This window comes from Primulina eburnea, chromosome 3 (genome assembly GCF_022965805.1).
Source record: "Primulina eburnea isolate SZY01 chromosome 3, ASM2296580v1, whole genome shotgun sequence".
Lineage (NCBI taxonomy): Eukaryota > Viridiplantae > Streptophyta > Magnoliopsida > Lamiales > Gesneriaceae > Primulina > Primulina eburnea.
In genome coordinates this window covers 8,664,413-8,677,692 of record NC_133103.1, presented here as the reverse complement: position 1 = coordinate 8,677,692, position 13,280 = coordinate 8,664,413, and the positions used below count along the sequence as shown (strand labels likewise).

The window sequence follows — 13,280 nt, the reverse complement described above, 5'->3', positions numbered from 1 at the left end:
GAGAACAACGTTAACAGAACCCCCTCCCCAACTAAAACGTTGAAAAAATAGGGTGGTAATAATGGTCATGGAGAAATAGTAGTTAAAAGATGGAGGAAATATAATGGAGCAGGACTTGGTCAATAGTGTGTTAAGTACATAAATAACGGGTGCAGCTGTAAACATGCATAAAATAATGTCTTGAAGCAGACTTCAAATGGGTTAGAGTCTCACCTTGAAATGAGTCGAAAATCCATTTCCATCCTCCGTTGAATCGTGGATGCTAAGCAATTTAGTGAAAAATAATATGTATATACACATACTTTTTTAGTGCCAGTACATGGACAGGAAGTCAAAGATGAGAGATGTAAATAACACAGCAACCGGAATTTATGATCCACATCACAGCCTTTCATCAAGAAACAAGGTCCTATTCTCTCTCCACGGGGATGGGACATGAAATTTTAATCAACAGGACAATTTAGGACATGGAATTTGAATTTTTTTCACTTACAGGGGTCTAACTGGTACCTCTCCGTCCCCGCAGATTCACCACCCGCCTATGCGGATTTGCTTTTGTTTCTTGATTTTCTATTACCTCCTCAGTCAATCTATGAACTGATATTTTGGATGCAAATACAGGAAATCAATGGTGCCGAGTCAGAGATGACAAGGGACGGAAACATTTTCAGCAACTCATTTCTGTACATTTTCTACATCCATCTCCTCTTAATCACTGTCCTGGTGTTCTTTCTTGTCCTTCGTGGTGTCTTGTCGACTGTCCATACCCATCATTTCCATCCGAAAAAATGGTACGTGCCTGTCCTCTCGTCAACAGCTTGTGGAGGAATAGTAGGGTTTGCATGGCAAGCATCCACGAGCATCAATCCTTCGAGGGCTGTTAAGACCACATTCTGGCTAAGTCCTCTTCTTACTTGTGCATTCGGGATTTTGCTTGTCCTAATAGGGACTCCGGGGAGTTTAGCAGCATCTGTAATTGCTATACTTTCTTCCTTGTTACAATCTTTATATGCATGTTGGGTGACTCCACGATTTGATCGAACCTATAGGATAGCAACGGTTAGTATAGCATATCATCCTCCAAAAGTAAAAACTACAGTACTATTATCAATCATCGCTAGTACTATTTTTTCAAGTTTCTTGGTATCTGGCATTGGGGGAGCTACTGCTACCGGAACAAAGATCGATATTATATTCATATTCATAATCCTTGGAAGCTTGACATGGACAATGCAGATTGTCAAGTACACAATGCAAGTCATGGTATCACACATCAAATACATGCAATTTGCATGTGGAATAGAAGTTGATTTTAAAACAATAGTGAAAAACACGGCTAAATATTCAATGGGGAGTATTTCCTTGGGCTCCATTCTCGTACCACTTCTTATTGTTATCAGAAGCATAGCTCGAGCAATAAGTATGGTTTCCGGAGATGTGGATGAGTTCATGTTCTCGTGTGCGGGTTGTTGCAAGGGGTTTGCATCAAGAGTTGTAGCTTACGGGAACAGATGGGGATTCGTGCAGGTAGGTGTGTACAACAAAGGGATCGTCCAAGCTTCAATGGATGCATGGGATACGTTTAGAAGACATGGAATGGAAAAGTTGATCGATTCTGACCTCACAAGTTCGTTCTGTTTCCTGTGTGGGGTGGCAACAGGATCCATATGTGGACTAGTGGGAGGTACTTGGGCACTAGTGATCCACAAGAAGTATGCAACAGAAGTGTCTATGTACACCTTCTTAACTGGATATTTTATGGTAAAGATTCGAGTCTTGAATATTGTTGGCAGAAATAAGTATTTACTTTATCAAGAACTGTTATAACCCTTGTTGCACGGTCATAGAAACCACGACACATTCATGTACAAGTATACGAAATTACTACTTCTCACCTTAAACTTTCAAACATATTAAGAAGTATCCCGCTGTCTCCCAACCGTGTCCAAGGTTTTTTGTTCTCTTGATCTTCGAACATGTACTCGAGCCATGTTCTTGTCCTTGATATGTCCAGTTCAACACAACACAGGTCCGATTTAGGAGTGTCTATGTGTCATAGCTGCTAACCAATTGCTACCTTATAAATTGCAGAGTAGGGTGGCAATGGCATGGATACAAGCTAGCATTGCAGCATATTATGTAGCCTATGCAGAAAATCCTCAAAGCCAGCAGTTTGACTCTACTATTACAGATACTATCAGGGAGATACAAAGATCACAAGTATAGAAGTCACATCTTGCAAGAAATCATCCATATAATCCATATTCTAAAGAAAAGATAAACGTTCATGATATTTTTTTACAATTGCACATTCATAACTTCGAACACCAAGCAACACGTACTCAAAGAACAGTCCTTATCTGTTCTGTTTTTCATTAACCTTGTAGCAAGCCGTACAATGTACATTAACTGGTTTTACCCTTTCCACTATGGATGTTCATTAACAAAAAAAACTTCTACCAATGTGAAAATTTGCATTTATTAGAATAAGCATATCTCAAACTGAAAAAGCTGTGAACAGACCAGGAGTCCCATGGTAAAAGGCTAATTTATGTTATAATGTGCCTCAAACTTGTTTCATTGTTATTAATTTCACAGTATATTTTTCGGCCTATTTTTACAAGGTGCACTTGAGATTATTTTAAGCTAATTTTGCATTATGATCTATGAACTTTCATATATTTTATCGCATACAAACAATGTTTTTGCCAAAATATTATTCATAGTAATTAATAGAATTGCCAGTATTTTCCTGTCTTGAGAGTTTTATATCATGTTATCGAACAAAAATTGAACTAATTAGGATTCAATTTATGGTATTCAAGATTCTAGGCGCATCGGAATAGCATCCAAAACAATTCAATACCTCGGTGAAATTTAGTTTGCAAAGTAGCAGTATGAAATGGCGAATCTGTTTTAAGCACGAATGAGTTTTGCAGCGACTTTGTTATAAGTAACATGAGTCACACAGAAGAGCAAAGACCAATTCCATGTAGTTTAGCATGAGAACCAAAACCATAATTTTCTCAAAAAGACTTACATTGATGGAGTAACATACAAAACAAATGAGACTAATCCATTCACTAAAGGTGGTAATCATAAAAGAATCACAAACTAAAAACCTGCGATATCAAAAATATCTTTTAGCATTCATCTAATTCCCATTAACAATAAGAAGTCAGAAATTCGGGCGGAAAAGTTACTAAGATTCGTTACATGGAAACAGAACAACAAATTTTCCATCGTGAACTGCATCTAATGATCTATATTTCTATGCTCATATATTTTCCAATAGCTTTATCATCCACATCTGATCAAAACAATAATGAGGGATAAATGCTCAGCAAATTTAAGTAAAGAATCAAACACACTTCTTTCCATATTCATTGCTACAATTATGCACAATATCTAACTTCAAAAATGAATTGAGCAGAAACAAAGCCAATAAAATGCTGACCCCAATGAAGAAGCAGCACCGGAGAAAACCACCAGTTCTTGAGATTTTCGTAAGATATTCTGGAAAAAAAAAACTTCAAATATCCTTCTACGCAGCAGATAATTGGGCGGGGAAATTATGGGCCATGAAAAAATTGCAGAATGCGCCATAATATCATCACAGAACCATCCAATTTCGATCAAAAAGGGCGAAATTCGGAGCAAATTACTAAATTTGCGACCTACAATTTCGATTTTTGTCTCCTTCACAGCTCTAATGTTTTTTAGGGATGACAATTTAATCCGAGCTGAACTGGGGTCGACGGTGAATCCGAACTACCCAGAGATGGTATTGAGCAGATTTTTTTGTTTTTTTGAACGAAGCAGATTTTTTTTATCGGATTAAATAAATGGGTTTACTCGATATTAAATGATTATATATATATATATATATATATATATATATATATATATATATATATATATAATTTTTTGACTATAAAAAATAATATTTTTGACATAAAAAAATCATTTTAACGAGCGTAGGTAGAAGATCCATCACGCAAAATTAACTAATTAGATCGTCTCACGAAAAAAAATTGGTGATCTTTTTATAATACTTTTATATTATAAGTGTTATAATCATTTAAATAAAAGTATAGATAAAAATAAATAAAAAATTTATTATGATATATTAGCTATATGATATATTAGCTATAGTATAGATATAAATTTTCTAAAACAAGTTTTTAAGCTATTTTTATCTTATTAAAACAATTTTTTTTTAACCTGAGAAGGTTATTTCCAGGTTATAAAAAACATATAATAACACCAGTCAAACAATCTTGATAATATGAACAATATAACGACTATACCCACAATTATATATGTCACTACAACTGGCCAACATATCATTTTCCTTTGATATCTCCCAATCTCGTCTCCATACAATTCCGATTACTTCATCGGGTAGCCCTTCTTTCAGTTACTGTCGATCGATGAAATAATCGTCCTAAAATGAAGCTCGTGCCGTAGAGACTTCGAACATATATATTCAATTTGAGTAAGTCTCTTGTAAGATGGTCTCACGAATTTTTATATGTGAGACGAGTCAACCCTACCGATATTCACAATAAAAAGTAATATTCTTAGCATAAAAAGTAATATTTTTTAATGGATGACCCAAATAAGATATATGTCTCACAAAATACGACCCGTGAAACCGTCTTACATAAGTTTTTACCATTCAATTTAGTCGCACGATTTCAACTCTTTCAATTTCAATTAATTTCGAAATCAAGCAACATTTTTCGTTTAAAAATATTTTCCAATCATGCATTCTAACCTTTGCCTCCTTAGTTTTTTTCCACTACATATACTTATTTGTGCTATAATTTAATTTTGTTTTATCAAAATCTCTAGAGGTTAGAAATAACATGGAAAATCAAAGATATATAATTATTTTCATATAAATATATTTTTTTGACTAAATACAATGTTCCCTTGTTCCCTAAAGTTTGACATTTTGTCCAGAACCATAGAACATCATGCAGGGAATTTAATTCGTTGGGCATCCAGGTTCAATTATTGATTTAATTATTCAATTACCAAATTCAGACATTTAAAAAAAATCATAATTCCTTTGAGTTAGCCAAGATACAAACACGTGAAATTGGGAAAGAATACGATGGAATAACACATATTTTTTAAGTTTCATTCACCGTATATAAAAGTCATGATTTGTTACCTAACACATGATGACATGAAACCTCACTACAATTAAATCCATATAGTTTATTATAAGTTTTCCGAGAGAAAACGAAGCATGCATGGCTCTTATCGTATTGTTGTAGTAGGATTTAAAAGATTTAAGTTTTGTCGTTACCATATTCTATAATATTTTCTAAAATAGCAAGTGTTCAATTGTACAATTGATATCAGAAGTAAAATCACATATATGATTTACATAAGTGACGAGGAACTGCATTATAGGAAAAGAGACCATTGAAAAGCAATATATGTCCCTATTGGAAGAATAAGTGAAACATCATCAAACGACAAGTATTCACTCCTATAAGGATCCGATCTAACTTTTTAACCATGTGATGCTCATTTAGAGGGAATTTTTAAGTGGCAGGTAGACGTGAACTCCGATTTGAAATATGTGAATTAAAATTGACGATCTTGACATACATGAATTATTATACGGGTCACTCGTCAGGAAAAATAAGATGTGAAAAGAAGCATTATTATGAAGAAAAAGTATTGATTATGAGTACTTAATTTTCATGAGATCATTTTATTAGTCTAGTCGATGTTGTTTCTTTCTTTTCAGCAAAGAGAACTGAATTATTACTTCACGTAATTGATGTAGTCAAGGAGGCTTATCTTTAATCTCTATCGACTACTTTAATTGGAAATCAGTACAAGAACTCCACCCCTACTTTCAAAATGTGATTGGACCCCATCATTGTCAATTCCATGTCCATTTTCATGATTAATTTTTGAGATTCATAGAATTAAATTATAGACATGTGAGTAATAAGAAGTATATTGATATGTATCTTTACTTTTTAGAAGGAAAATTTGAATTTTGGGTCTTGTATATTTGATTTTTGTCTTTTATGTTATCTAATTCAGTCTTGGTTCCAATTTTAAATATGTATGACGAAGTCAAGCGCCTTTTTAAAAAAATATAAGATTTTATGGGTGATCACAACGTGGTTTCGTGATTTTTCTTAAAAAATTTAAACTGAATTGTCATATATGGTTTATTAGTTTTTGTTTATATAAATTTGGTTTTATATGTAGAATTAGATTTATGGTTTCGGTCAATTTGCAGTTTTTTTAGAGAATGATAAAAATAACAATAAAAATCAAATGTTCAAATTTAATTTTAAAACATCATTATATAACAATGATAACATATTATTATAACCATATGTCAATAATATGAAAAGAGGTTTAAACGAGATGGTTTGATGCTGTTCTTGACAAAAAAAATATACAGTGTGGTTTATGATTATTATTTTTTAACCAAGGTTTTTAGAAAAAAAAAGGGAAAATGTGTTGCAATTCCGCCACCTCTACAAAAAACCATTGAAAAAAACAACACTTTTGCAATATTTTTAGAATAGAAAAAATTTTGAGCAAATTTTTCTTCACAAAAGTTTTTATTAATATCTAAAAAATAAAGAGAAGAAAGTGGCATATTACTTCATATATCTGTATATCTCATGGAATCTATATATATATCCGTATTACATGGTCAGAAAAGTTACAAAATTCATCTTTATAATAATAAATAAAATATGAATTCTAGAGATTTGAATGTTTTTTCTTGAAAAAAAAAGTCACTGAATTTAATTTTTGTTGAGCCGACAAAGGCACAATACCTCTGCCTTTAATGAAGGCGACAGCCCTTTGATTCCCGTTTACACATCTCTAATCTTCCTCTCATTATTCAATTCTTACTTGCTCTCTTCGAGATCTTTATGTTGGAATGCACATGGTTTCTTACCAGGGTTACACTTATTAAAACTGCCAAGGAGGTCTCCCGGCACGAAGATTATGTGTATATAATTATGAGTAGGTTTCTTGTGAGACGGTCTCACGAATTTTTTTGTTTGTAAGACGTGTCAACCCTACCGATATTCACAATAAAAAGTAATGCTCTTAGCATAAAATTAATATTTTTTCAAAGATGACTCAAATAAGAGATTTGTCTCACAAAAATACGACATTTGAGACCGTCTCACATAAGTTTTTGCCTATAATTATTATCTAATTAAATATTTTTGTTTTTAATTATAAGTTCAAAAATAAATAATTAGTTAAATGTAATGCATGATATTAAATTTAAACAGATATTTTATAATAATGAACTGAGGAGGTAAAGAGAATATCTTAACAAATTATGCGATATTTGTTAAATAAATTAATAAACATAAACAATTTACCAGTGTCGGCTTTTCTTATAATTTGTCATTAAAAAATCGAGAATAATAATATTCTTTTTTCGCACACGCGGTTTTCATTAACCTGAATTTTATTGGTCGAGGATATGTGTGTGTGGGTATTGCAAAAATATGAGAAAATTGAGATTTTAATCATGTAAGTTGAGATGAATTGGATTTGGACCATATAATTTTCAATGTTTGATTTTCATTGATGATATGATTTTTTTTGGGGTTTAGTTTTTTTTTCTCGTCGGATGTCACTAAGCACATTAAATATTTCTTATTTGACACTAATACTCTTCTCTATGTCTCGTGTAATATTTTAAAACTTATATTACATATATTAACAATCTAACCAAATCTAATAGAGAAAATAAAGTAAAACGAAACATAATATTTCAAAATAGTAAGAAAAAAACTTATTGTTTCTCTTTATTTTTGCTTAGATAGATTTTAATGTATATGATATATGTTTTATTTTCTCCATACAAGTAGGACATGAGAGAATCATTGCAAAATAAGTAATATTTGATGTATTTACAGGTTTCAGACTAAATAAAGACCAAAACCAAAAAATAAATTCACATTCCTTGATGAAATCAAACTCGGACAAGATGAAAAAATAAAATCCAAAACATGCCATTTTATAGGACTTAAATCGCAATTTTTTCCCCAAAAATATCATTAGTCTAATTCGATACGTGCATCGTCAATCCAATTTACACAAATAGTGAAATAGTTTTACTTATTTCAGTTATGTAAAAGTTATAATTTAAATTGCAGTGATATATTCACAACAATAATTCGTTTACTAATAATAATCATGGTGCACCTACTTAGTGTGTGGCTAATAATATATGATACGAATTTAATATTCCAAGATTGAAACTTTATTGTCACATCGAGTTGATTAATACCAATCGCCAATCCTAATATATATTAAAAACACACAATTCATTTTCAACTAACATATATAACATGTACGACAAGTGCACATTAAATAATTTTAGTTAAACATAGCTTAAAAAAATATTTTTATGTCGAGTCAAACGTGAACCTCACATGTTTGGACTTGTGATAATCATTGGATTTAGAGTGAAGACTAAACCCACATTGTAGGATCTCATTAATTAAATTACATATTATACTAAACTCGATAAATATAATTTGTAACCTGGGAAAATTGAAATTTTCATTCTATATGTTTAACTATTTACAATTTTGATTATCTATATTGTAAAATTTAAACATCAATCATGTATTTTCAAAAAAATTGCAATTTAAGCCTTTTGTTGGGTGTAATAATTGTCACTGTTTGGTAGAGTGATCGAACCATGGTGCTTGAACTGCTGTGTGGTTTAAAAGATTTTAGTTGCACCATTACCACCAGCTATAGCTTTTGGTAAAGCGACAAGCACTCGGTCCTACAATTGGTATCAGAGTCAAGGTCACGGGTTCGATTTCCCATTAATTTGTAAGGAGTGCAATTATTGGGAGGAAGATTGTTGCGTGCAATAATTGTTCTTGCTGGGTAGAGCGATCGAACCGTGGTGCTTGAGCTGCTGTGCGGTTTAAAAGATTTGAGTTGTACCATTACCACCAACTATAGTTTTTGATAAAACGACGAGCACTTGGTCCTACATCTTTTTATTAAGAATACTAGTGTAGCGCACTGCACAAATGAGCAACATGTAAGCATTAGATCAGTGTTATGTCGGATGAATTAATGACCAAAATTAAAATAAAATAAAATAAAATAAAAAGACAGTAGATTAAAACTAAAATTTGATAATATAGAAAACAAAATCACAAAGGGTTAAAAAAGATTTTTACCTCAAATAATAAACACAGAATATATAATCATTCTCTCTCTACTGTGATATACTATCCGTGTGTATATAAATATAGAGCACATCGGCCTCCAAGCCTACCTCAGGTTCATGCAGCTAACTTCTCAAATAATGCTTCTGCTTCACTCAACTTTTCCTCCACAAAACAAGCACTAATAATCCACACCATTTCATCTTCTATCAATCATCCGTTCGATCGCACAAATCATGGATTATGAACCCAAAACATCTCTTAATCTGAGCTTATCATCAAGAAAAATGGATACGCTCAACCTAGATCTAGTGCTTGATCCTTCTTCTCCGAATTCATTCTCCATATCGCCACCTTTAAGCCCTACCGAGCAGCGGGTTTTCTCATGCAACTACTGCAGACGGAAGTTTTACAGCTCACAAGCTCTAGGAGGTCATCAAAATGCTCATAAACTGGAGAGAACCCTAGCCAAGAAGAGCAGAGAATCGAGCTCGGCGAGGCGTGACTCGGGCTCGGGTTTGAACCCGGCCGGCTTCGAGTCAAGTTCGAGTAGTTTGCGTCGGGTTCTTGGGTTTGATCTTCGTGGTCCTACAGATCATAAGTCTGTCAGAAATGATGTGAATTATGATGATAACTTGATTGTTAATGATTTCTTCAAGCCTGATCCGAGAGCATGTGAAGAGCCTAACCATCTTGATTTGTCATTAAAACTTTGATTTCTAAGCAATAATTGTTGGAAATTTATGTAGCAGCAATTATCCAGTTAAATTCCATAAGATTGTTATTAATTAATTTTATTTTTCATTGGTCAATGTTTCGAAAAATTCCTTAATTTCTGTTTGTTCTCGTTATGTGTGTATACATATATGTATTAAAACTCCAAAAAAACATAATTAAAATTTGGGAAAAAAGCTAAAAATATAGTTCTCAAATTTGTCTATTTTAATCTTATACGTATTCAAATTTAGGTTTTGGTTCGATAAATTATATTATGTTTTGATTTAAGTTTTTTTTTTGGCAGATAAATTGATGATATAAGGTCAGAAAATGATGATGTGACAAAAAAAAAAAACACAACTTAACTTATACGATCAAAACTCAAATTTGAATATTTACAAGACCAAAGATAAAATAGGTAAACGAGAGGAACATTTTAGCTATTATCCCTTAAAATTTGCATTTGAAAACTAAGCTCGGGTGTACAAACAAAATATTCCACTTGGTAATTGATATGTCACTGTTATAAAAATGTTCGTATGTGTTAAATAACCAGACAAGATTTTGGAAGTGGTTAATTAATGAAAATGACCATATTGATTATAAATTATTGTTCTATATTTTGCATAAAGAACGTAAATGATGATTTAGTATTCTCATTATAAAGATAAATACATATCAATATGATTCGTGAAATTTTCAATAAACACTCGTACGTATATAATATATTATTATTCAATTCCAACAGTCATGGAAGTGCATAAATTCGTGCATATATATATATATATATATATATATATATATATATATATATATATATATATATATATATATATATATATATAGAGCAATGATACCCTGCACACCTCTTTCCTGCACACCTGTGGGCGCCTGCCTACGTGGCAAACCCACAACCACACATGCTAATATCAAATTAATCCAAAATTATATAAGATATACATATGAATTTTTTTAAAAAAAGAAATGAGTCACCTGTGCTAAAACCCAGGTGCCAATGAACGTGGCTCCGCCACTGATTACATAGATGTATATGTTTGAGTGATAAGAGGCTCAGTTAAAATATCAACAAAAAAAAATTTATAAAGAAATGAATAAAGATATTTTATTAGCGAAAATGGGATTTTATGCAACTTATTAAAAATCATAATGAATGCATGAAGTGCATTTGAAAGAAGAATGATTTCACAATTTCTATTTTGATTCTGTTCTGGGAGAAATTATGATTTTGGTCTTGAAATTTGTATAATTTTCATTTTTAGTCCAAAATATCTCGAAACTAGCTAGAAATTATAATTTTGGTTTTAGTAATGTATTTGTTTGATGTTACGTCAACAATTTAATGAAAAATAACTAAAATGAAAAAAAAATCCAAAGAACTAGACTAAAAAAGTAGCTTGAAATTGAAAGTTCCTAAGACTAAAAAGGGAAATTGGCCGAATTTACATGACCAAAATTGCTATTTTATCTTCTAGAATTCAAAAGTGTTGTAATGGAAGTGACCTGTGGTGTTTATACATATTTCATATCCATTATTGAGTATGCTCGAGATCTATGAAAGGGGTGGCATATCGTATGGTTAAATTATCCTAGTTTCGGGAAAAAAAATAATCATACGTAACAATTGTTGTAATATTATATGTTACATTAAAAATTAATTGTCACATTTTGGATTTTTTTTTTGTGGTGTCGCGATTTTTTTAATATGTCGAATTAAACATGTGTCATTCAAGATCAACGTAACATAAAATGTTACGAAATTTGTTGCAGATGAATTTTTTCCAGTTTCGAGCTTGCGACTCCCAGTTTTATCCCTACCTTGGGACGATTAGAGACGCTACTTACTGTTTTACTTGGAAGGTTCAATTGATAATTTCTCTGGGACTTGAGATTCAATGAACATATGTTGCACAATATTGTTTCCCTAGTGTGGATCAACATCTAGGTTGAGGCTGAGTCGCAATCATATACATATAAAACAACACTAGCACGGAACGCAATGGATTGAGTGAATTATTACCAAAAAACTCATGTCTATTATTATGTATATGTAGTATATCTATACTGATTAATAAACGTGAGGCTCTAAGATTTCATCAATTTTTCGAACGATAATAAAAGAAAAATTTACAATTTTCGTTTTGTATGTTTTTTTTTCTTTTCGTAATTTTTGTTATCTATATTGAAGAAGAATTTTTTTTAGTGCTCTTGTGTCTTTCGATTTTTGACAATTTTGGTAATTTCTTATTGATTGTGTTGCTATTAGACTAGACACGTGAACACCACTTTGAGATCGGGTTTCTCTTTTATTTTTGTACGTTTTTCAAGTTGATACTTATAACTTATATGCCACTATTTTTCATTTTGAACAAAACTACGGTGATTATGGCCTTCTTACCGAATGATTAGTTCGAAGAATATATGTTGCAAAAACATTCTCTTAAAAAAACTAAAACATCCGGTAGAAACTTCCAAATCCCAAGAGACCATTTATTGCCTTTAAAAAGATCGGAACGACCCGACACTTGGATTGAATAATTTGATTTTTAGGAAGATATTTGATCTGAGGAATATTATTGAAATTGCATTACTTGATGTTTGAGTGAATTTGAACGACTGTGTTTGGATTACATGACTTGGATTTCATGAAGTGGTTGAGTGGATGATTTAAAATAAATCCAAGTTGTGATGAATTTGAAATTCACCACAGTGATTCAAAAAATAAAAATTTGGGATTTGAAATTCATTGTCAAGTGGATTTGTTCAAACAAATCAAGTAATTCTGGATTTCAAATATCTTGCTTCAATTCCGTCGATCCAAATGCAACATTGGATTTTGTCTGTCCAAGTAAACAAAATTTAAAATCAATTTAATTTTTTTTTTTTTATTGTAATTGAGTCATGAACTCGAAACTTTGTCACAAACTTGATATTTTTGGGTCAGCAAAAATTCATTAGCAACCATTCCATGTCATAATCGTAGAATTATTGTGTGTTATCAACAATTGCTTTGTTTAACGTAATTGTTTAATTGTTCATCTTATGTTCACATTATACATTGAATTCGATACAAACATGGACAAATCGAAATTAACTATCCCCAAAAATATCAACGGTTAAATATGTATCTTATGTTCACATTTTCGAAATTAGCAACCATTCCATGTCATAATCATAGATTGATAGATTGTGTTTGAAGAAAGAGAATATTTAGCGTTTTCAAAATCCACAAAAATTACTTTACTTGACTCCATGTTAAAAACATCATTATACTTTTAATTGATCTTTTTATATAGTATCGCTCCGATTATCAAAACAACCTTGATTTTG

The 13,280-nt window shown here is 31.5% G+C and overlaps 2 protein-coding genes and 1 long non-coding RNA gene across 3 annotated transcripts; 2 read left to right on the top strand and 1 right to left on the bottom strand.

Annotated features, from left to right (window-relative positions):
• The first annotated feature begins 210 nt into the window (after positions 1 to 210).
• On the top strand, positions 211 to 2,327 carry LOC140826035 (protein PNS1-like). The gene is made up of 3 exons (XM_073188127.1): positions 211 to 406; positions 622 to 1,761; positions 2,092 to 2,327. The coding sequence occupies exons 1-3, from the start codon at positions 320 to 322 to the stop codon at positions 2,224 to 2,226; spliced, it is 1,362 nt and encodes a 453-aa protein (XP_073044228.1). The 5' UTR covers positions 211 to 319; the 3' UTR covers positions 2,227 to 2,327.
• On the bottom strand, positions 847 to 3,837 carry LOC140826036 (uncharacterized). Its single transcript, XR_012116771.1, has 3 exons — positions 3,458 to 3,837; positions 1,896 to 3,310; positions 847 to 1,043 (listed from the first exon to the last, which is right to left on the bottom strand). It is a non-coding gene; the product is annotated as an uncharacterized lncRNA (long non-coding RNA).
• Positions 3,838 to 9,502: 5,665 nt separating this feature from the next.
• On the top strand, positions 9,503 to 9,931 carry LOC140826710 (uncharacterized). The gene has a single exon (XM_073189214.1). It carries the CDS (start codon positions 9,503 to 9,505, stop codon positions 9,929 to 9,931), a length of 429 nt encoding a protein of 142 aa, XP_073045315.1.
• The last annotated feature ends 3,349 nt before the right edge of the window (positions 9,932 to 13,280 follow it).